The sequence below is a fragment of the Plectropomus leopardus genome, chromosome 6 (genome assembly GCF_008729295.1).
Source record: "Plectropomus leopardus isolate mb chromosome 6, YSFRI_Pleo_2.0, whole genome shotgun sequence".
In the NCBI taxonomy this organism is placed as follows: domain Eukaryota; kingdom Metazoa; phylum Chordata; class Actinopteri; order Perciformes; family Serranidae; genus Plectropomus; species Plectropomus leopardus.
Window position 1 is genome coordinate 25195542 of NC_056468.1, and position 25981 is coordinate 25221522.

A 25981-nucleotide genomic window follows, 5' to 3' on the forward strand; every position below is an offset into this window, starting at 1 on the left:
GTGACTGATTCTGTTTTTTACTTTCTTTAATCGGTGTTCTCTTTCTTTTCCTTTTTTTGATCCATGTTTTATAATTACTTAAAGCCTTTTTTGAAACTTGGTATCCCACTGTTCAGATGCAGGATCAGATGTAGAATGACGTCCAAAAAAATATTGACTTTAAGCTGGATCCGATCCACAGTGTTTTCATGTGAAATAACAGAAGTGTGTGCTGTGTTTAGTGTGTCATTCCTCTTGCTCTCCATTTCAGACCTGATTCAAAGAGTTCACTTGAGAGGCTCCTTCTTGGTGACGCGAGCTGCCTGGAACCACATGAAAAACCAAAAGTTTGGCAGGTAAGGAGCACAGCTACAAACAGTTATTGAGGTGGATAAAGGTTGTGCCATGCTTGTATTACGTGGGTAGGATTTTCTTTTAGATCCAGCAAAGTTACTGTATCCTCAGCAGACAGACCTTTGCTGTACTGTATTTAAAAAAAAAATGTCAGCATGGCATGATATGCTGTTTGGTAAGACCTGATTCAGACGTCAGCGAAAGTGCCAAAGATACTCAAAATGGCTTTTATACGCCCCAGTTTTAAGTGGACTCTTGAGGATGTGCACTTGAAGTAATGAGTAATATAAAGCATGCCTGCCATCACATTATTATACATATTCTAACTCTGAATTTAGTCACTTGATACTCCTTAATATGTCTAGCTCCATTGGTTTCATAGTATGCAATGAAAAAATCTGCATACTAATAAAACCCCAAGACAGCAAATTTGATATGAATATGTAAATCACCAAAAAGTGAGGAAAATTACTTAATTTGGCTATGCAGCACTGCAGGTTAATCTCTGAACAGTTTGAGCACTATTTAAATCGATGACTCCACAAGAAGCGGCAAAGATGTCTGTGCAGGCTCATCTTATTCTCCCTAGTACAGTATAAAAAAATTCAAATATCCACCAGTCTGAAGTTGTAGAGTTGAGGATGTTTTGCCATTCAATCGAGATTCTTTACCTCTGGAGAAACGTCATGAATGACAAGCGAGACATCCACTGGATAATTTTTACTGAGGCAGCAAGGATGTATGCAGATATGCACTGGTCACCTTCCTGCTAATTCCTTCCAGCTAAATACATTAAAGGGGCAGTTCACGCCATAATCAAAAACACATATTTTTCCTCTTACCTGTAGTGCTATTTATCAATCTAGATCGTTATGGTGTGAGTCGCCGTTTGTTGAAGATATTGGTTGTATAGATGTCTGCCTTCTCTTGGATATGATGAAACTAGATGGCATTCGTCTTGTGGTGTTCAAAGCAACAAAAAATACATTTGAAAAGTTTTAACAGCAAAATCTCTTTCCAGAAATCATGACACGGTAACTCAAGATAATCCACAGAGGTTGTTGTTAGCATATTTATGTGAGAAATATTATCTTTTTTTTTTTTTTTATCAAATTACAACTGTCAGCTGTATTAGAGCGCAGAAGGAAGTGTGCACCTACTAAGCACAAAATGTAAAAATGAATGGCGTCCTTCTCAGCTGAGCTGTAACTTTAGCCAGCTCAGTGGTGCTATGTGAGCTAACAGTCGGTGCAGGCTTCCCTCTGAGCAGTTATTAGAGTTCTGCACTACTAGTCTGATTTTCAAGACTCACTTCCAAATTGAAATTGCGATTTGCAATACCATATCTGCCCTGCTACCTGCACATATGATTAACTAGTTCATCAACCCAACCTGCGGACACAAGAGTCATAGACCAACTCAAAACAGCAAATCCTACAAAAACCATATCAAATAATTTGGTGATTATTTTTTGGAATTTCATTCATTTGAAATTAAAAGAATCTACTTTTTTTCTACTTTTTTGTAACACAAGCCAAGTCCCATTTAGTCCCAATATGTTAGAGAGAAGACATACATCTCTACGGCTGATATCTCCAACACTCTGCAACTCACACCAAAACAATCCAAATAGATAAATAGCTGATTGAACTGGTGAACTGCCCCTTTAACAATTGCTGCATTCTGAATCTGAAGTGAACAATTGTGCTTCTCTTGCTATGAAAAGTAAAAATGTGTGCTCACTGTTGCAATCCTCAAAAGCTCTTTTACAGAGCAACTCTGAGGTTTGCATGTTTTGAATTTTAATTTTCGAAAGAAGGTCACACAGCCACTTTTGCTCCCATGTTACTCCAGGTAACAGACACCCTCCACATGTGCACATGTGTCCTACATGAATGGGAGCAGAGAGATTTTTCAGAAAGTTTCACTGCATTGAGCACAAGAGCAGCCTGTTGTTGAGTAGAGCAGAAAACAGTTGCAGATAATGAAGTTTGTTTTCTATCAAGTGTTTTGATTTTTAAAAAACTCTTATAATTATGATCATTTCAGAATTACGTGGGTTTTTTTCTAATATCCTCTGGGTTTGAGATCCAATCTTTGTGTGCAGTCGAGCTGAGCAAAAGTTAATTTTGTATTTAAAGGTAAAACCATAACTGAGGTTAAAAAAAGTAGAAAGGTTCATGGCATGACTGTCAGACAGAATGAGTGTAGAAGCCATGTGAAAGCATGGAGCAGCACACAGACATAACCAGTCTCATTTGGTCTAAAATGCACAAATGTTTGCTTTTACATATATGGCAACATTTTAGCATACGTGGTGCAACAATACTTAATAGTCAAAAAAGTTCCTTCTGTATGTGAACCATAGACGTAAACGTGAAAAAGTTATTGATTTGAGAAATACTTTATTAAAGCCTATACTCTGGTGGTCTCATTGTAGTTAACAGCACGAGTATGCTCGCTGCAGTTGTTGTATCATTGGCGCTTAAAGGGAAACTGTGCCGATTTTCAATCAGCTTTGCATTATAACATTGTGGGTCGTTTGTATAAATGAACTGTGGTAAACTTCCTTCTATTTTATCAGCACTAAGATCTCTCCGTTCAAAGCTGCCATCTCACATCATCCAACAGATTTTTGCCTGCTCTCTGACTGTAGCTCGAACTAAAGAATGTACTTCCGCATTTTCATCTGCCCTTTACCACGGCCAAAAAGAGTATATAAGCGGCCCAAAAGAGAGACATGCGCTTCTCTCTCTCTCTTTTTTTCACATTTAGCGCAAACTTTGATCAAACTTTTTTCAAAATTTTAGTGTACTGTTTTGCTGTAATACGAGAATTTGTCTTGGCTCCCACTATCATTTACAGTCACATTTTTCAGACCTGGAAAGTTCATGGCGTTAGTGAAAATCTTTTTGAAATTGAATTTTGAATTTTTGAAAAAGTCATGGAATTTTGTTGTGTGTAATGACATTTTTGCAACAGTCTCCCACGAATAGCCCTCCACGTAATGTATCATAATGGCAAGATAATAATCTGTAGTTTTGCGACTTAACGCAGCTATAATGTGCGTTAATTTCTTAATTTTCTCCCCACGGTCCGCCTCTCCCTCCATGTTTGTCTGCTAGCTGAAATTATGTTTGAGTAGAGCTTGAATCTGACATGTTTAAAAACACTCCAGGCAAGTTGGACAAGAAAAAAGAAATACTGCAGGTTCTTAAAAAGCAATGGAAAAGGTTTTAAATTTTGTCCATGAAAATAAGTGGGAATCCTGTTGTGAACAGGAACTTGTTGCCATACTTTTTTCTTTAATTGTAAAAACGCAGGTTGAAAAAAACTTTAAAACTAAGCAGTGCTGATCAAATATGAACCAAGACTGTGTTACTGTATTGCCTGTTTTGCACTTACAATGTTTTCAGTCACATATTTTAGCCTACCAACCAACAGCAATTCAAGATTGTTTGTTACCAGCTGCCTGCTTTATTATTTCCTGCGTCAAAACAACCAAGCTCGCATTACATCACCTAACTGCAGAAGTATTTATTGGTTCATTGCAGCACAATGCATTCTGTTAGTTGTAGGTTTCCTACCTCTTGAACAAAAGTGAAAGCCACAGTCATTTTCCTCTGTGTCCTCTGGTCCTGTAGCACCAATTCCAAAACTACTGCATAGACAGCCCATGTTTATGATAAGACCATATTTCCAGCAGTGAAATACTTATTTAACCACATTATTTTTGCTAGACTGAAGTGAACTCTGTGTCAGATTACAAGCAAAATTGTATGTGCAAGACTGCTGTTATGCATACATGCATTTATTTCTGCCTGTGGCCTGTACTCACAGTTGTTGAAGTAAAATATACAAGTAAATTTACTGCGTGCAGTTCTGTATCTCTGATAAAGCAGTTGAGTGTTACGTGTGTGTGTGTGTGTGTGTGTGACTGGGCTAACATTACATGACCAGATGCATACATGTGTATTTCTGTGTGATTATGCATGCATAAAAAGTGTGTGCCACACTGTGGGATAATGTGTGTGTTTGGAGGCCGTCTGCGTCTCCATTACTCCATCACTCTGCCTGTAACTGACTTGTTGCCTCGGGTTGTCTGTGGTCAGAATCATCATGACAGCTTCAGCCGCAGGCATCTATGGTAACTTTGGCCAGGCCAACTACAGCGCTGCCAAGCTGGGCATGCTGGGGCTGTCAAACACCTTAGCCATCGAGGGACGCAAGTACAACATCCACTGCAACACTATTGCTCCTATTGCTGGGTCACGCCTCACAGAGAATATCATGACCCCAGGTAAGCAGAGAGATTAAACAACATACATAATTGCATGCAATTGGTCTGTATAATGCACACTTTGATGTTCTGCTGGGTCCACGCTCTCTCGTGTGTACATGGTTTTTGGACAGGCCAAAATCGGCAAATGGATTTTAATTGTAGCTTTTTTCTTTTTTAGAGCAGCTGCATAATGAAATGCCCATGTAATGTTGATTTACAAAATTTGAGGCAACAGCAGTCCCGTTTGACATGCAAATTTGTCATCTAATATTCAAGAACTGTGGTTTTTCTCTGTTCCAACAGCCATGATGAAATCATGCAGCCTGTAAGTGCTTTAAAAGTTTTAATGTGTGAGCCCTTGATTTAAACGGGCAGCTCTGGCCTCCTTATTTAACTGTAGGTGTTTGCTCTGCCTCCAAATATTCACAAAAGTATGAGTAAGTATGCTAATGAAACATTTATATTTTTCATGTTAAAAATATTCCTTATGATGGAAGGTAATGCAGCATTGGACACCCACGGTGAACACAATGAAAATATACTGTAGCTCAGAACAGTTTGTAAATGTTGGATACTTTGTGTTGCCTGTGAATCAAACAAAGACTAAAATAAAACTCTCAAAATGATAACTTGTCTTCGATCTAAAAATGCAGTGATTTTTAGCGCTGCCTGCTGTGTTTTAAAAGGATCTCTTGAGTCCATAAAGACTGGGAATGTTTTTCTAACCCACCAAACCCACTATCTGTCTTCGCATCATGAGCATATTGTGCACGCTTTGTGACTGCAGCTTGTTGACAGGGGTATTAAGTGACAAATTAGAGGAATGGCTCTGCTGCCCTGCTGTGCTGGTCTACAGTAGCATCTGTCACACAGCACCGTGCCAACTGTCACAGGATGGCCTCACCTTAGTAAATGACTTGGTTCCATATGTTGGCTTTCACTGACTCAGGCTTTTCTCGAACACAAATACCAAAAGTAATCTTGCTAAACATTGCAGAGTGCAGTGAAACAGAATGCCCTGTTCTTTTTTTCACCATGTTTTGTTGATTGAAAGGCGCAGATATTTTCAGCCCACATATGGCATCTGGTATTAAATCTTGACCAGTTCACACAGGGAATTAAAAACCTGTGCCATATTTATTTGCTTGACTTATTGCCATCATGTTTAGGAATCTGTTTCAGAACTTATTAGAATGCAGAGACCATTTAAGAGCTCACTTAAACTGATTTTGACGTGGGTCTGCTCTATGTTTTCAAAATTCTGTCTCCTGCTCCAGTATCAGTACATGTTTTAAGCTATTTGTCCAGCAGAAGATTATATTAACTAAGTGTTCAGATTGGTATGTTGTTGTAAACAAATTCTACTGTGTAATGATAAGAATGTGACATAACAAATACACAGGGTTCTCACAATCATGGAAAGCTTGGAAAAGTCATGGAATTTTGCAATCGTGTTTTCTAGGCCCGTGAAAGTCATAATATTAGAAAAACCCTTGAAAGTTATGACATTTTGTCATGTGTATTGAGCCATCCTCTGAGGACAACCTTCCACATAATGTAACATAATGGCAAATTTGGTTTTGATAGGCTAGCTGTTGACATAACGTAGCTCCAACATGCCACAATAACTTCATTTTCTCCCCAAGTTCTGTCTCTCCCTCCAAGTATTCAAGTTAGCACAAATTATGTTTAAGGTTTGAATCTGAAATTTTTGACTAAGAGAAAAAAAATGTTGTGACAATGTGATTTAACATTTAGAGTCATGAATCCCAAAGTTGCTGTACCTGTGCTCCAGTGCTCCAGCTTCAACAAGAGGATCCTCGTAGATGAGGACCTGCTCCTTTTTTTAATATATGGCTCATTCTAATGGAACAAAAACACAGCGGTACTTATTTTCAGGTGATTAAACACTAAAGAAAACATATTTATTATATTACATTTCTGCAGACATATTTCTCTTAATCCTACACATTGGACCTTTAAGAGCATGATTTCAGAATGTGCTGACTAATCATACGCTTTTTGTATACTTTAGATGGATATATACAAATAAGTGTGTTCTCTACCACTTTTCTACTGTTTGTCTTATGATTCCTGTTGAAAATAGTTAAACGGCAACTTGTAGTTGATGTTCTGTCAGTAGTAAGAGGGCAAATGCTTTAGGCTTGACTAATAACTCAGACCATGCAGTCATGGTATTTTCAAAATGGGCACATTAAGCAAACAGAGCATCATTTTTAGAATACACTAACTACCAAACAGAGACACTAAAGCAGGGGCACCCCTTTGCTTTTCAGGACAATTGTATAACAGACAAGCAATAAAAAAAGGCTTTGCTGTACTGTATTTGTGTGTGTTTTGTTTTATTTAGACCTTGTGGCGTCTCTGAAGCCTGAGCATGTTGCTCCCTTGGTCCTCTGGCTCTGTCATGAGCAATGCCAAGAAAGTGGAGGACTGTTTGAGGTATACAAAAAACAAATTTTTTTTTTAAGATCTCACTCTCACTCTACTGCCTGCGTTCATTGTTTTCTCTTGTCATTAAGAACAATAATGTACCACTGACATATTCAATTTTTATAAAGAGAGACAATTTTTTTATGCTTGTGTGTTTTCTCATCTTCTCATGTTTCATCTGCTTTCAGCTCGGCGCAGGCTGGATTGGTAAATGTGAGTACTGTGTGTATTTTTCCCAAGGAAATGTCTGTATTCATCTATGATATTCATTAGCCCCTGGTTCACTACTACTGTATGCGTGTGATCTTCACAATGCAGCGACCTCTTTATTTGTGTGTGTCCATGTGTGCAGTGCGCTGGGAGCGTTCTCAGGGCTGCACTGTGAGACAGAAGAACCAGCCCATGACTCCTGAGGCTGTCAGGGACCAGTGGGACAAAATTTGTGATTTTACTGATGCCACCAAGCCTACCAGCGTACAAGGTCAGTAATGCATTGGGCTGAGTACACACTCACATACACTTATTGTGTATGACCTAAAAAAAAGCAAAAACAAAAAGCGCATGAAGTGGTGCATGTATGTACAACGAGTTGCATTCACACACTTACAGAAGCACCATACAGTGCATAGTTTATTTTATATATTTCCGTGTGGTTTAATTCTTTATGAGAATGTTAACCACAAAACTGAAGTATTCATGTGACTCAATTTGTCTTGAATGGTCAGTTATTCATTGTGAACATGATCACGTCTTTTACAACCAGTAAACAAACAGCTCCTGCTTGGAGTTGAGGCATTACTAAAGCCGTTTTCACAAAGATTTTTATTTGAATACAAATCTGAATTGGATCATGCCCTCCCTCATAACCCTGCTGATCTGCTTTCACACTTGTTTGACTCATTCTGTGTTGAGTCAGAATGATTCAGATTGCAGATGACGGCTGTACTGAATGTAATCAAAGCCATCAATGCTTATTGTGCAGTTTGCTCATGTATTTGACTTTGTGTTTTAGCAGTGGAGCAGTTCTATAGCTTCTTGGAAGTGCTTGTCTATTGAAGTTTGCTACCTCAACTAGCTGTATACATGGCAGTTCAGTTCTTGTTTGTGGATTTTCAGTCAGCAGTATGAAATGAACGTTGCGTAGGCAAGGCAAGGCAAGGCTGCTTTATTTGTATTGCACATTTCATACAACAGGGCAATTCAAAGTGCTTTACAGAGCAATAATATATAAAAACATAATAAAATATACAGGTTTACAGTAAAAGAGATACGAATACAAGGTAAAATCAGTTACTAAATGTTTAAAAAAAGAAAAAATATAAAAGCTAATTTAAAGTGATTTAAAATCAAGTTTAAAAATAACTTTGTAGTCATTAGCGGTGGGGTAGGCGGTGTAGAAAAGGAATATTTTTAACTTTGACTTGAAAGTTTTCAGACTTTGGGCTTGTCGAACCTTATCTGGTAGTCCTGTCATGATAATTATGTTGTCCACTTGTCAGTTATTTAACCGTTACTTAACCAGGAATAGTCCCATTGAGATTCAGAACCTCTTTTCCAAGGGCTTTACAAAAGACTCAAACCACCAGAACACACAGGATCAAAAACAAAACAAAAAAAACACAACCAAAAAATAAATAAATAAATTGAAAAATATTAGAAGAGAAATTATGATAATAAAATAAGAATAGTTTGTTAGTTAAATAGATTAAGTTTTTCTTAATACATTCATCAATGCATCTAGGTATTGTTAAGGCAAAAAATGGTCTCAAAATAACAATTATATCACTGATCGCAATTATTTCTGGGATAATATATCATCCAAAAAAGTAGTTATCGTCACAGGCCTTCGTTAAATGAATGCAAGATTTTAATTTTTTCATAGGGCAATTGACAGCTATTTTATTGTGACAGTATGTGACACTGGTATATTGTTATGATATGATAATAGGAACAGAAAGTTAATATTAGTAATAATTCATGTTTATATTATTGTTTATAATGTTTATATTCAATTGGGACATATGTACTATTTTAGGTGTAATCAGCCTGTATGGAGTGGAAAAGAATGCATAATCATAATCATCAGCGTTGCAGAGCTCAGACACATTGCTTCAGCAGAGACTTTTAAAGAATGAGATAAATGAGCAGATGGTCCGTGTAGAAGTCATTCAGTCACACTGTATAACTGACCTTTCATGAAAGTGTGAACTTTGTGAGACAACATGAACTCTTTCATCAGCTAAGTGAACCCTTTTTACCATCGGCTCATTTGTATTTACTGAGAGTTTGGCACCATAGAGCAAGGACAGGATGTTGTTAGAGATCAAGCGATCGAACCGGAGAAAAAAAGTGAAGGTGAACACGTTTTGAGTATGAAAAAGCCCAGTGTTGTTCCCGAAAGGTCTCAAGCAAACAAGAGGGTGGCAAATGTTGATTATTATTTCTCTCCGCCTCCGCAATCTCTCTTTGCTCTCTGAGATGTACATTCGAGAAAAGGGCGCCAGTGTTAACATTAACTGAACGAGGGTGGCAGTCCCACAGGGCGCTAGCTGGCCTCATTAGCATGACTTTGTAGTGCCTCCTCATTTGTAGCTTATTACAGAGACTTGTTGCTGCCTCTGTTCTGTAACTGCCTGCCACTGAGTGACGGTAATTAGTGGCTGCGGTCTTCCCAATCTCACTCTGTCTCTGTTCCTCGGTTGTCTCGGCTGTCTTCCTTTGTTTGTGTGGACTGAAACTGCATAGGTATTCACAGCATGTGTTACCTGGGTGGATGTTTATATTCTATTTTTAGGCAAACTGAGAGCACACAGTGTGGACTCAGAGTCGACAAATGTTAAAATAGAGAGCTGGTCGTGTTTATTCTTAACGCACGTGGGTGTCACGTCCATCCATCCATTTTAAAGCTGCTCCTGGATCAGTGTGTGTTAGATTAAAATTCTTATCATGTGTCAACATCTCCCTAGATGTCTATTTTCCTTTATTTTGATCAATTTAACTCGAGATTAAAATTTTTTCTGAATCTGTCAGAGCAAAAAAAAATCCTTAAGCTCATTCATGCGAAAGTGCAGATTTAATGATAGTGATCTGGGTGATGACTTTTCGAAAATGAACTGCATACATGAACAAATTGTCAGATATGAGGGACCCTAAACTTTCCATCAGATGCACTAGTCGAGACATGTCGATATAATCATGATTTTCCACATTATTAGTGCAGTGGCCTTTAAAAATGTGCCTGCTCAGAGCTGTATGATTGCTTGGCCTCTGTTATTGCTGCTTGCAGCTTTTTCCAGAACCATGCATCTAAACAGCTTCACACTCTGCACTTTCTTGTGTCATAGGCAATATACCTGCCAGCACATAGTTGCATCCCTTAGCAGTGCCAGAGTATATGCGTCATTTGCTGACAGCTAGCTATTTGGGACTAGGCTATTACTGTGAACAAAAGCCATTTTTCTAGTGTTGTCACAAATATCGATTTATCAATGCATATCAATTTTGATTATTTGAAATGGTGTCAATACTCATTTTCCACATAATTTTTTTTTGCAACTGTGAGTTGACACGCACAGTGCTGTGGTGCCCCCTTAAGCCCCGCCTCCTCCCCCTTGCTCTCTCTTCTCAATTTAATTCAGTTCAATTGAAAGGAGTTTTATTGGCATTGGAAATATACATTTACATTGCCAAAGCAAGTGTGAAATAAAAACAAAAAATGTATTTAATAAAGATAAAGATCTACTACAAGAAAGAAATTTGAAAAAAATAGCCCTAGTTTCAATTTTTCAGTGGTATTGAAAATGGTATTGATTATCAATATTCTTCAAGGTATTATATTAAAGTTAGAAATTACAGTATAGTAACAACACTAGTTCATTCCTAAATTTACATTGCTGGCGCTTGAAATGTTTGAGTTTGCAACAATGTAACATCTCTTGTCTCTCTTCTTTTCTGTGTTTTTGAATTAACTATAGCAAGCAATGAAGAGCAAGCAGTACCTACATGCTGTTTGGCAGTGTCACAGTTGCAGTTTTTTTTTTTTTCGATTGCAAAGACACTCTAAAACTGGGATCAGCTTATTCTTAATTGTCACCTTCTCAGCATAGTAGAAATCTCCTCTTGCAAATGTGTTTACACTTTTTCATTGGTTTCACACATTTTTCACACCTTTTTTGCAAAACAGTTATCACAGATCTCGTAGGAAGACCCCAAACACTATTGTATTAACTGTCAAACAAAAGGAAAACATCTATTCACAGTGGATAGAAATGACATGCATAATTATGAATCTCTAAAGAACCTGTGTGAAACTCTGAACAGCTCTTCAATCAGCAATCAGTCCTAATCCGTCTTTAAAAGATGCCACTTGTATTTCTGTTTGCAAGCATGGATCAAAGACGTCAAAGGCACATAAATTTGAATACTGAATGTTATTAATGAATCAAGAAAACTTGTGAAGAAAAGTTATCTTTTTTTGTTTGTCAACAGGACATCTCAAAAAAGAGTAAAAAGTTCAACCTTTCGGCATATTTAAAGCATCAACAAATGGCATAGACATATAGCTCAAATTTATGTTAAACTGGTTCATATTGACAGATATATTTTGTATTTTGTTTTCTGTGTGTAATAAGAGGTTGAAATAATACATTTATTTGATTACAGGTCGTGCTGTCTGATGGAAACATTTACAGTTGTATGTTTTTAATGTCTTGTTAGTGTTGGAGTATTTTGCAAACAAAATGTGCCATTTTGGTGAGCAACTTTTATTTTAGGCGTGTGTGAATTGTTTTAGAAATGAAGGCTTTCAGCAGATAAATGTCCTTAATCAAACCCCCCAAAATTCCCAATACACTACACAGTGTGACAGTGTGTACATAACACACTACTAATAGATATGTAAAATAAATCTCAAGAGCTGGCACTCGAGACTGTACATCCTCAGGTCCTCAGCAAAACACTCACCAAGTGTGAAGCAGATCGGATGAACAGTTGTCAGGAAAACTGAAGGACAGACATACCTACAGACAGGCAGAGACTCCTTCCTTTTTAGTTTGATTAATAAATTATCAAGGTCTTTTGGTGTAGTTACAATCTGAAAACAGTTTAATCTTGACAATGAAGTGATGTAACATCCTAATGTGTAAATAAAGTAGAACTGGTAATCTTAAGTGAAGAAGTTTAATTTAATTAATGACTTTTCTCTGCTTCAGATGAACTAATGTGCAGCATAAAAGGGGTATCTGTTATTCAAGAGAGCTAATCTCTAATAATGGTTTCAACTCTCTATCCATCCTGCCTTCATTTTAAAATGAGAGTGCATTTTACCTCCGTCAATTCCAAATCTCCCTTTCTTGCATTGTTGAAGTTGCAATATATGAGACAATATTTCCATTGTTAGCACTTCTCTGGTAGCTGCCACCATTTCAACTCAGCCACATTCATGTCTGCTATTGACATGGAGGTAGCATGAGGTGAGATCTGTGTGCAGTCTCGGCCCAGACTATGAGTGTTATATATTGCAAAGCGAAACCTTATAATCCTATCCGCCCCGTGACTTGTACTGGCTCCAAAATGTAATAGGTTCTCAGAGATTCACATCCCTAAGGTGTAGTGGTTGGCACTCCTTATGAATAAGTTTGTCTTTCACTTTTTCTTCCTGTATGTCAATGTCTTGTTCAAGTGTACTTCTGCTCATCTGTCATCTCTCACCTCTGTGTAGAGTCTCTCCAGTCGATCGTGAGTGTGCTGCCTCAAGTGGAGTCAGAGGGAGAAGTTGGTGCGAATCCAACAGCTGCTGCAGCCTCAACTTTAGGGATCAATCCTGTGAGTAGAGACAATTATTGATGTTAAATGTAATTTATTGGAGTCTTCTTGCCTTCTGTAGGCAGTAATGTTACTTAAAAATGTATTTGTATCTAATTGTGGGCTGTTGGGTGACGTTATACACTTAAAGGCGCATTTTGTAAGAACTGGACATAATTTCAGTTTAAACTTTTAAAAAATGAACCAACCCTGTCAACATAGTGTGAAGAAGTAACACTTTTGATATTATATCCAAGATGCAGAGATATTTACTGCTAAAAAGCCAGGGATGGGCCGTCCCTTCTATAATAAAACATCCTGGCCTGAGAGGCGATAGTCAGTCTATGTAGCCTCTGCAGGAGAGGATGGAGTTGAGCTGGCCAGTGTTGTGTCGAAGTGTGTTCCTCCGTCAAATAGTGTTTCCCCCATGGTAAAGCATTGCCCCCCCCCTTGGTGGTCATGGTTAGGGCTAAGGGTTTGGGTCAGGTTTAGGTGAAGAGGAAACACACATCAACGAGGAAACAGCCCCCGACAATACACCGGAGTCAGTGAATACAGCGTAGAAGTTACAGTCTCAGTGAATTATTTAGTGTGTTAGAAACACAGTGATGGCACAAGCTCCAGGAAAATGACCGTTATTTCCATCACAGGCAGCTCCCAGAAAGAAACAACGTTCCGCAGTACAGAAAAGAAGCGATGTAAAAAGAAGCAAAACTAGAGTAAATATTTGTGTGGCTTTCCAACACTGGTGACAGCTCTTGGAGAGTAAAAAGATGCAGTTTGATGCTGAACTCTTATTGTTTCTTTTAGACTTGTCAGTAACATCTAGCGTTAGCTATTTGCTGAAACATATCTTTAGTGTAACTAATGACAACAAACTGTAGGGTTACAGTCATTTAAAGGGTGAAATACTGCCCCTTATTTGGTTGGGCTGGGTTGCTGGATCTTACAAAATGCCCCTTTTACATAAATTAAAGCCTGTAATGTGGACAGCTGTGAGGCTTAATCTCGGCTCCTCATTATGCTGAATATAATTGTCAAGTTTCCATGAGTCTGAAATACAGTGAACTGTGACGCTCTCGTAAGCATGTGTGGCCAATGTATTTTATATCGTGGCTTCGGTTCCATCATGTCATGGAGAAACCGCTCTCCTGAAGCGATACCAAGGGACCGCATATCTGTGCATATAAGTTTTGCTGTCTTGCAGGTGATAGCATTTTTGCAAGGGGTCTGCTGAATCTAATAGGTAGTCAGAAGAGGTTGTATATTTGCTGTTACTTCGCTTGTTTGTGGCACATACGCTGTCTCACTTGGGTGGTAATTAACATTAGTAGGAGAGTTGGCAGATTTTTCTCTGTAAAGTTAGACAGCTGCTTTGGGTGTAGAACCCAGAATACTTTCACACACTGCTTTTCATGTGCTTTTGGTGTGCGATTGTCTGCTCAGGATGGCTTTGCGCCTACAGTTCAAAAGTGTAATATTTTTGAATAATCTAAATTGAAAATAAAAAGCAACAGCCCTACCAGAAGCAGTAGCCAGGAAACTCGTAGTAATTCAGCACACATTTTTAGCAAAAACTTGAATGACCTTGTATGAATCAGTCATTTTTATGTTGCAAATCCACACATCTTTTTTTTTTGGCTGCTTACTATGTCCAGATTGCATTAATGTGATTAATTATATCATTACAAATTATTGTTATGCACTGTTGGGAAGTACTGAAAAAAATGGGAATAAACACTTTTAGGTTGTATTGTCAGTACTGGTTTTCCATCAAGCTTTTGTACTTTATCCGGTATGACTAAGGAACAGATATTAATTTTCATTCTATGTGATATATAAAAAGTTGCTAAACCACAGAAACACGAATGTTGATACATCAGACTTGTGTATTAGACTGAGATATGCAAAGAAAGGAATTCCTACTTACAGTAAACACTATTGTGACCTCAGTATCATCTTTCTCCACCCACTCTTTTGTATCTAATCTGTGTTCTTTCTCAGTTACTTTATCCTACATATGTCCTCCTTCTGCTTTGGCCCTTTGCCTTTATTCCCTCATTATTTTCTGCAGTACTTTTCACCATTGTTTGTCTTCACCTCAGTTGCTCATACTCCACCACTCCTCCTACTGAGACCGTAGTAGCGACTGTAACGGTTGGTTGATGATGCCTTTTGAAAATGTGGAGCTGAAGAATCTCTGTTTCATACACGGCAACTCATGACTCTTTAATATTGCCACACTGTACTTAGACCGAGACGATAATAACCTTCTCTGCAAAGCTCCTACAACATACAAAGGTACTTTGATGTCTGGTGCACCACCGTTTCGTATTTACAGGAGACAAGTGCCAACTCAGATTAGCTTTTAAAAAGCAATGTACAAAAGACGTCGGAGAACAATAGTGCAGCGACAGCTCCCTGGATGGGCACTCCTTTACTTCACTGTGTTCCTATCATTGAATCACAGAGCTGCTTGAATAAAACATTCAGCTACAAGAATAATTGTATCACATGAAATAATTATCCACAGAAACAGCCATCATTTTCTGTTTAGCTGGTTGTAGCCGCAATAGTGAGACTCCATCAAAAGTTTAATCTGTATTTGTTAAATTACTCAAACAGATTACTGAACCCTTTCTGTACTGTGTCTAAATTCCACAAATATTTATCTGAATCTTGATGTCACTACGTTACACAGGAAATGGTGGATTAAGCATCAGAATCATCACAATTTAATCAGACTGAATGCTTTTTTTAGTGTAGTGTAAAGGCTGGTGCAACATGTATTTTTTATCTTATCAGCATCAGGCAGTAATTGCTTAAGTGGCCTAGTGGTTAGGATGTAATGTTGCCACCATACAACAATTTTTAACTTTGATAAAATACTAGTTAAAAAGAATTATTTTAAAAAAAAGCTATGCAATACCTCTTCTGTTACCACAGCAAAAAGAAAAAAGTTCTTGGCATATAAAATAGGACCCCCCACCCCCTTTTAAAAAAAAAAAAAAAAAAAATCTGCTGCATACAAGGCTAGTACAGAAAAAAGTCTCTAAACACATACCAACACATTTGTATTACATTAGCGTTATATCTGATTGTAGATCAGATTTTTTTTTAGGGTTTTGGTACTTCAATACCAATAACGGGCATTGTATTGTTTTTAACAAGTGATATTTAAAAAGTCTCAAAGTATCAATACTTTTAACCTTATTAAACCTTATTATGATGCACACCATATAACCATAATGTCAACAGTTTAATTCCAGATGGCGAACTTTTAGAATGCCAGCCCGAACTGTTATTGTGGCTTATCCAGACTGTATCCAGATTGATTGTAGAAGGTCTAGACAGCAAAACAAACAAACAAAAAAACATTAAATGCCATTTTAACAAATCTGATCCAAACCTCAGTTTGTGGGCAGATGCCAAAATAAGTTATTTTTAGGGCAAAATAAGGACCTCCATTTCTTATGCCTCTGGAAAGCCGTGTCACCAGCATTGTTACGTAGTTACTGACGCCTTCATTGTTACCACAGCAACTTATGCAGAAATTGGTGATGTTAGGACACATGAATCCATTCTGGTCACTTGCAAATACTAACACTGCGATCTTTAAGGTCTGATATGAAAAACAAATCTGAGTTGCCTGCAGTCTAATCTAAGCAATTTAGCCTTTGTTGCACACTTAATCCATTTTTCCAGTCTATATCTAGGCTGTCAAACTATTTGGTGCCACAAAAATTATAAATCAGTAAACAAATATGTGTGCATCTTATATATTTCCCCTGAACCTGATCTATATGTAATTTGTTTTTAAGACTTTTTTTTGGCTTTTTGCCTTTCACCCTCTCTCTCTCCTGCTTGCCTTAAGGGGGTAGAGAGGGGATGAAGCAAGGACAGAGTCTTTGTACATGGGGTACCTGCTCTACCAGGTGAGCGGCTGGGCACCCCGGAACCTGGTCTATTGGTTTGGTTTGTTAGGGTTTTAATTTTTTGTATAACGACCTACTGATAACATGCATTCCCAAACATTCACAAAGCAAACAAATAAAAAAAACTGAACAAAGGACAGGAACTTTAATCCTACCAGGGAACATGCAGAAACAAAAAGTAGAAAATAAAACAGAATAAAACAAACTATAAATTGCATGTCACACAAACCAGGTGTTTGGCACATGACGCAGTGTAAAAACATGCTGACATATTTCACTGGCATTGCATCGCTAGGCAACAGCATGGGTCCATATTTACTCAGCTAATGTCATTCACATAAACTGCAAAACATGCCAACAGGAAAAACAGAAGGGGCCATTTAGACTGATTATGCTGTCAAGTTTGAAACAGTTTATGTTGATCAACTATTTGCATAATTGTTATACTTTCTGCTGTCACTTCTGTTTTAAATGCATGAAAACGTCAATAATACTGGATGATGAACTACACTTTCATATAATTTTATTTTTGGAGCCCCTTTCACACATGCACTGGAAACCTGAAATTATTTCGACATTTCCCGTAGGAGATGTCTGTGAGACTGCAAATGTCCAAATCAAGTGGACTGGACATTAAATGGACTTTATCCTGCCAGCTCCCTAGTACAAGGTCCGTGTAATGTCCGATTGAGCCTATATGTAAATAGAGCAGACAATTTACTTCTTCTGTCTCTGAGTCTGTGTAAGGTAGAAACCAGACATTTAAAATGGTGTGTTGCTCATTCCTGATAACTCTTTTACATCCTGTGAGCCGTTAATATTACTCACTAGCCTGCTTCAATAGTATCATGATTCAGTACCTGAAATGTTAAATGATGTACACTCTGTCTCGGGTATCCTCTCTGGTCTCCGCTGTGTCTCTGGGAGTGTGTGTGTGTGTGTGTGTATGTGTATGTGTGTTTGTGTGTGTGTGTGTGTGTGTGTGTGTGTGTTGTGTGTGTGTGTTGTGTGTGTGTGTGGCTGTCTGGACTGGAGATTTGGAACAGAGTCACAATGTAGCCTCAAGACAAACATCACCATTGTGTCCTCAACTGACTTAGCTGTGTGTGTGTGTGTGTGTGTTTTAGTGTATTTGTGTACTTGTGTAGTGCTACACAAGTGGTGATTTAGTTGTAAGTGTGTCTCTGTCCTTGTCGTCTTGGTATGGCGCATGTATTGTTTAATTACGCCACACTGCTCTACTGCTGTGATTATATTTATTTCATTGTCTTGCATATTATCACATTAGGTCTTCCAAGGTTAGCAGTGCTCTTTGCATTCACACCATGTGCTCACGGTTGTGATCTCTACGTGTAACATTTATGCAAATTCAAGTCAAAAATACATCTTCATGTGAGGTATAAATGTGGTGAAAGGTTTTGTGTTGGTTCATGACATATTTGGTTCAACTCACATCGGAGTTAAGACTTTGCTGTATGTCAAATATCAGAAATACAGCAAGACATTTGTTGGTAAGACATATAAAACCATAAAGAAAACATGAATAATGCCCACTGTGAATATAAATTTTACATTTCAAGCAGAGCTAAAACAGTTAGTCAATTTATTTGATAAGTAGCAAGATGAACGACAGGCTGATAACTATTTTTATAATTGATTGATCATTTATGTCATTTTTCAAGCAAAAATAACTCAACATGCCATATTCTCAACCTCTGGATTTTGAGACTTTGCTGCTTTTCTCTGTCTTTTGCGATAGTAAAATAATATCTTTGGGTTTGGGACAATTGGTTGGACAAAATGAGCACTACGAATATATTTTCTTCAGCTTCGGGAAATTGTGATCAACATTTTTCACCATTCTAATTTTTCAAAGACCAAACAATTAATAAGTTAATTGAGAATAGATTTGTCAAAGTAATTGATCATTTAAAAATTTTGTTGCATTCCTAATTTCGAGTAACATTAACAAAATTTCAAAAAAGTTTTACATGAAACAGCAGATGAAGGAGAGGAAACAACTTATTTACATACATATATATAAATAAGAATATATTGTCTGTAGAATAGATCAGACGAAAAGTTAGGAAAGGGATGGTGGGTAACATCCCACCGCTCTTGATCCGTGGATGTTGCCATTACTTGGTGAACATGTTGAAACACTAGGCCACCATGATGCTTCCAAAAAAGAAATAACTTTTGCTGCAAGCCCTTGTTTTTAACGCAAAATATTTTTTCCTCATACCCCCAAGTAGCTTACTGATTTGACTTTACACCTACATTATTTTTTGTTCCAGCTTCTCAATTGTAGCTTAGATCTCTGTACATGCTGTGTGTTTGTGTCTGAGCGTATTACATTAAATCCCCAGTTTGAGGGACATTGGAATTGTTCCGAAACCAGAATATCTCCCACATCTTTTAATTAAAAACAGTGGTTGTTAATATCACAAATGAGAAACCGCAAGACCTCTTTGTCTGTAATGTTGTCAAAGATGTATGTTTATTGTGTGCTTCACTGGATATATGAATGAGACTAGATTTGAGGGCCAGAAATATCTCGTTATAGATCATTTCTCTGATTTAATAACATAAGTGACACAAAGAAACCAGCTGGACTCTGGCTTGTAGAGGTGGATTTAATGTCCTCGAAAAGTCATCTCCCCCTTCACCCCTCCTGCTTCTCCATTTGACCCAGCCACTTATAGGGTTAGTTTGGTATTTTTCAATTAGGACCCTATTTTCTTATGTTTTAGTGTCTGAGTGACTAATGGGAACGACGGTTTTTGAAAATGGTCCAGTATTGAGCAATACTGCTGCAGCTGGCAGCTGCAAAACAGGCTGCAATGTAATCACTGAGCATTTGCACATCTTCAATTTACATCCACCAAAAGTGCTTGTTTTTGTGTGTGTCGCTGACAGGTTCTGATTGTTAATTTAATTCTCTGACATTATGTAAAAGACTCTACCGAGATGGATGAGTAAGAACCTGTTTTAAACCAGAAACAGCCCTGAAATTGTGGATACCAGTCCCACCAGACTCCATTGAAGTTGACAGTAATTTTAGTGTGTTTGTGTGTAGAGACAGCATATTTTCATGTGTAACTTGGTGAATTAAGGGTGGATTTCAACCAAACCAAAGTTGGTGATTGTTGAAACAGTGGGAAGATTAACCAAAAAGGCTTTCATGAGTTTTAGTTTATTTCTGTTGGCTTTGAATGAAGTGTGATTTATGATTCATTCATTTCCTCGTCACCAGGTTAGACTTCCGCCCTTATTATTTAAAAAGTCTATGAAGAATATCCTATTACAACAATAGCCCAAATTGATGGGTGTTTTTTTCTTTCTTCTTTTTCTCTAACTCTTTAACAAAAAGTTCTGTCTCTGTAGGGATCATTTCCATTACATTGTCAGACACTTATAATATAATAACACAACTTAATAATAAGTGGATGTAAATTGGTTGTGCACAGTTGACCATAAATGTTACATTGCAGCATGTTTTTTGCTGTTGGCTGCAGCACTCTCGCTGAACAGTTTTGATTCTAAAGCCCATAATGAGGGGAAAAAAATGGTAGAAACCTCAGGAAAAGCGACTGAGGAGGGATCCCTCTTCCAGGACGGACAGACATGAAATAGATGTCGTTATTACAGTAATGAAATAAAACCGTTGACTAAAAGAGCTTTAGACCAGAGGGATCTAATGTTCAAATGTCTGCATTTAATTCTCCTGTTATGATGCTCTTTGACAGAAGATGTGTTAATTTTTATGAGATTTTCTTGTACATCTCCCTTTTTATTTATTTTAGATTCAAACAATTTAAGTGGTTGAGGGACAGACACCGTTTTATTACACTGTGGGTGTGTGACTGTACTGGAGGAAGCTCAGAGAAGCGTGTAAGACTGCGACTCTGCCCCCTGGTCCTAACTCTGGACCGTCATGGCTTTGAGCCTAATAAACTAGGCCAGATTCCTAGAGAGGAGAGTTGCTCCATCCACAGTGGGATGGATGCCATCCCCAGACTGGGTTTTCCCAAAAAAGTTTGCCAATTATCTATGAAGCCCACATTGTTTGCTGGACACCACCTCGACAGCCAGCAGTTGAATGATGACATGCGACTAAACATGTCATCACTGGTCAGACTGGGGAGGGTTCCAGAAAAAATAACGGTGTCCAACATTGTTTTTGCAAACAAACACACCGATTCTATGTTAATTTTGGTGACCTCCAATTGGCATAACTGGGTGTCGTTACTGCCGACGTGGATACAATCTTTCCAAATTTGGGCTTAGCCTTAGTCAGCAGTTTCAAATTTTACTCGACATCGCCCGCCCTGGCCCCAGGGATGTATTTTACTATGGCCACTGGTGTCATAAACTTCACGTTTCACAAAACAGAGCTACCAATTACCAAAGTTGTTTCCTCAGTGGGTGATTCGCTGAGCGAGGGGAACTATAAGATAACAATAAGAAAAAGACCAAAAGAAATAAGCAAGACATCAAAGGCAGTTAAATAAATATTCAATTAATTGTAAAAACAAGTGTTAAGAATTTAAAAAGATGGTCTTTATTTTGTAATGAGTTCCATTGGTGCAGGTTTTTCCAGATCCCGTCAGAGTCGTGATAGAAAATTCATGACCAGTTTGAGTCCTGAAGTACAGACAGCTCTGCCAGAGGATCTGGGACTTATAAGGGTTTTAAAACATTTACAATACAACTAAGGGCTCCACCTTCCTAAGCTTTAAAAGGCATTCATGACTTTGTGTCATTAACGCTCGATTACTGTAATGCTCTGTTCAGCCTGTTTTCAGGCTGCTCTTTAACAGAAGTGCAAATCGAACATCGCTCCATTTCTGGCCTCTCTGCCCTGGCCACGAGTTAACTTCAGGATCCGATTTAATTTTGTGCTGATCACAAACAAAGCTCTACCTAGTCCGGCCCAGGAGTACATTTCTTAACTGCTGATTCCTCTTAACTCTGTGAGATCCCACAGGTCCTCAAACAAATTACTGCTGACGATTAAAAAAAACAGGCGATCATACAAATTCTTGTTGCATTTTTTTTGGTATTATTGCTTTTGTTTGCTTTTGTTATGTTTGTAATTTCTAACTTGTTTTCTTCCATGACCCCCACAGTATATTCAGTTGTGAGTTGAGTGCGAGGAGTCTGTTTGTTTTTGTAAAGATTATTATTTGTTCTGTGCAGTCAGAGTTTTAAAGGGGCTTGAAATGCATGAAAACTTGAAAAATCAAAAACCTAGATTGCACATATGCCAGAACTGGCAAAATTCTTCAGTGATTTTGCTCACGTGTGGCCAGATGGGCCCCATATACCCCCAAATGCATGACAAGTTTGGGACAAAATTCCTTTGATGTTCAGGATATTTGGTGGGATTTTTTTCCCTGGCAAGAAGTCGGCCCCTTCATTTTACGAAAATGTTAAAGGGATTAAGTATGCACAAAAACCATTGACACTTTGCACCCATATTCAAACTCATATTCATTTAGAATTGATGGTCCAAATGGGCTTGGGCAAGGCTCGTTGGCTCTGTTGGACTCCCAATTACATTTAACCTTTGAATGTGTTTTTGACACCCTTAGTATATTCAAAAAGCGTATAAAACTTTAAAAAGCTAATTTGTTTTTAAAATACTAATACTATCCCCATGTGCTCTTATATTGCTCTTACTCTTTTTTTTGTCTTCTAACAAGTCTAAGACTCTTCAGCCATTCGAGAAGCTTTTACTTTTACTTAATACATGCATAGAATTCACATGTTCACCATGGCATTGTTAAAGGCATGGTATTGCTTACTTTTACTTTACTTTTACTACCCGACCTCACATGAGCGCTGTGGGAGTGTGCCCATTGACATCCAGAACACAGAAAGTAATACTTAATAAGAAAACAGAGGCAGATGGCAGAGTCTCTGTAGAAAAATACACCACCATGCTGACTTCTAGTGTAACATAGGTGATGATTGAGAGGGATTACTTCTGCATGACTCTATACATTGTTTTTGGGTTGTCAAGGAATCACCAAGTCAATAGGATTCTTCATCTGGGAACCATGAATATCCATTCCAGTCCATTCAGTAGATGCTTTGTTATTTTGTAGAATAAGTGAAAACTTTACTTACTGGTGGCGCTAGAGGAAAAGTTGGGGAATCACCAAAGTCAGCAGGTGTCATCCTCTGATGACCTTGAATGTCAGCACACAATTTTATGGCAATCCATGTTACAGTTGCTGTTCAACGTGGTGAATCAGCTGACCGAATGACATTGCCATCCTTAAAGCCATGCCATTAGCATCGCTTAAAAGCACTCTTTAACTGATAAGAAATGTGCCCTATAGGCAAAGATTGATTGTTTATTCTCTCAGTGCCCATGTTTCACCTATATGATATTGTAAGACTGATTAATTCGCTCTGACTGTATGTGCAGTGTTTATTGAAGCATTTGTATTCAGGGCTTGAGCTGTGGAGCTAATCTACCGTGCTGTGAACCCTATTACTTTTCTGCAAACCCTTAAAATTGCATATTCATTTTCTCGGTCTAAATTACAGGATACCTTTTTCATATTCTGCCCTCAATACGTTGTTAAGTCGAAAAAGCTGACAAAGTCGACACTAAAATCCTCTCCTGTCTCCTCTCAGGCTGAGGCAGTGGGACGCAAATTACCACCGTCCACCTTCAACTTCAGCCACACCCAGTGTATCCTGTACGCGCTGGGGGTCGGCATGTCCACCAAGGACCCAGACCATCTCAGGTGTGTAACGGTGTGTGTTTACTCTTAAGACTGTGACTGCCCTGAGGGGTCTGAAAAGTCAACCTGTGTGAAATTGAACTGAAAGAAATTATTTACTTTACCTGCATGTAGAAACAAAGCACTAAGATCGATTCATGCTTCCAAACACGTGCCCATGCAAGTGTGATTTTTGACTGCTCAGTAACTCCTAACATCTTCACATAGGTTCCTGTATGAAGGCCATGAACACTTCAGCTGCCTCCCTACCTTCGGGGTCATTCCCTCCCAGGCAGCTATGATGGATGGCGGTCTGAGCTCAATCCCTGGACTCAACATAGACTTCACACAGGTCAGAAAACACACACATGTAATGTCAAAAAGTCTGTGTTCGTGTGTGTGAATGTGTTTGATATTGTTGTGCATATGCATATTTGTATCCATATGGTATATTTCACACTGTCTTGCACACATTACTCATGCTAATGCGGCTTTCAGGTATGATTATATATCACAGCTGTTCTAATGTTTTGTGTCAGGTATTGCATGGAGAGCAGTTTCTGGAGCTTTATAAACCTCTACCAACCTCAGGTATTACATTTTATGCTGTTAAAGTACATGCAATTTACTGCATATAAGCACTTAATGCAATTACTGTCGATTTTACATTATTATAAGTTCAATAAGTGCTGTTTTAGAGCCTCACTGAATCATTTTACCTGGATTTATGTTACTGTACGCCATAAAAGTGGGAGCAGTCTGAGTTTAATAGATAGTTTAGACTTTAAACGGAGTCTTTAGGTCTTTGGAAATCCTTTTTTATGATGCCTCCAAGTGTATAGGATTTCTGATTCTGGCCATTTTTACTCTTAAGCCATGATAGATATTTAACTGTATGATTATACGTATATATCCTATAGCAGTGGTTTTCAACCAGGACCCTGGGGATCCCCCGGGCCACCGCAAACTGAGTGCCATAGAGTTACATTTTATTTGAGAGAAAGCAGACATCTCTACAGCCGATATCTTTAGTACTGTGCATCTCACTCAAAAACAATCCAGATTGATAAATAGTACTACAGGTAAGACGAAAAATGTGTCTTTTACTTATTTAGGGGAGAATTTTCCCTTTAAAATGGTGAATCTTAACATTGGAGAAGCTGGAGGCATCAAATGTTTGCTATTCCTCTTAAAAACTGACTCAAGCAATTATTAAAATTGGTAATACAGTTTAGTGCTTAATTTTTTCAACTCCAATGAACCAAGGAGGCATTTCAAGAGTCTTTGAGGTTTGTGGAAATACCTTCAAAACTGCACTTAGTGTTGCTCAGTACACTTGGATGGATTTCTTAAACAGTCTGTGACTTGAGCATAATGATACACTCAGGCAGTCATGTCAGAAAGTACACATGGAGTTTCGTAATATTAAGTGCTTAGAGGACTAAAGTACAATACTTTGTTTAAGTAGAATGTAAATGGACCAATTTTTTTTTCAGGTACTCTAATCTCTGAGGCCAAGATAGCAGACATTTTGGACAAAGGATCTGGAGCTGTCATCCTCTTGGATGGTGAGTTTCTTTCCCCTTCAGGGTGCAGAACTTTTATCATATAGTGTATTTATTCCACATTCATTTGTTTTCATCACTTTAATGTGTCTTTTCCTGAAAGTTGCCTCTCAGGCTGAATTAATGAAAGTTAATTTTCAGTCTGTGTCTGCAGGGATTGAAATAATGGACTGAGAACGGCTCATATTTTTGTTTGACAATCCCATAGAGACAGATGATATTAGAAACGCTCTGATCTATAATTAATCCGACTTAAAACAAATAACATGGGACCTGAGATTCCCTGAGGATTCACACAGGGATGTAATTTCTTTATACACACTAAACCAGTCAGCCCCCGTTATCCTCCTAGAGTGAGAGCAAAGTTATTTCTGGGTGAGACAACACATCACAGTAGCGTCCTGCAGAAGAAGCTTTGTTTGTCTTTATGCCTGGTTATATTTTGAAGTGACCTAATGAAATGAACCAGCTAGTATGTTAAGAGCAGTCTGGATTTGATTCCCTCTGACAGCCGCTAATTGTCTCTTCACAATCTGCTTCCATGTGGTTGTTTCCTCCTGCTCTAATTTTTCTATGAATGTGCTGTAATGAGAAAATGTGGCTGAAATAGGCGTCCTCCTCACTGTGTTTATTGTCACAGGTTGTGTCATTATATGTAGAATTGTATGTGATTGCCAGGCAAGGGATACTAACGTAATTATTGTGTTACTTTTGTCCCTTCTTAATCAACATCATGTTGCGTCCTTAAACATGCTGAGACATTGGCCTAAAGCTTATTGAGTACAAAATAGTAATGGAAAAAGTCCATATCAAGCATCCTTAATGATGCCACCTGACACGCTCCACCACATAAACAATAAACACTTTTGC

At 38.1% G+C, this 25981-nt stretch overlaps 1 protein-coding gene across 1 annotated transcript in view; it reads left to right on the forward strand.

The window, feature by feature from the left end:
- The window catches only part of hsd17b4 (hydroxysteroid (17-beta) dehydrogenase 4), a 41166-nt gene that overhangs the window by 7285 nt on the left and 7900 nt on the right, over positions 1 to 25981 (forward strand). Inside the window, exons 7-16 of the mRNA XM_042488131.1 lie at positions 251 to 335; positions 4446 to 4633; positions 6987 to 7078; positions 7258 to 7282; positions 7422 to 7550; positions 12789 to 12892; positions 23458 to 23570; positions 23775 to 23898; positions 24086 to 24137; positions 25043 to 25114. Coding sequence (XP_042344065.1) covers positions 251 to 335; positions 4446 to 4633; positions 6987 to 7078; positions 7258 to 7282; positions 7422 to 7550; positions 12789 to 12892; positions 23458 to 23570; positions 23775 to 23898; positions 24086 to 24137; positions 25043 to 25114 — 984 coding nt within the window. The remainder of the gene's footprint in view (positions 1 to 250; positions 336 to 4445; positions 4634 to 6986; positions 7079 to 7257; positions 7283 to 7421; positions 7551 to 12788; positions 12893 to 23457; positions 23571 to 23774; positions 23899 to 24085; positions 24138 to 25042; positions 25115 to 25981) is intronic.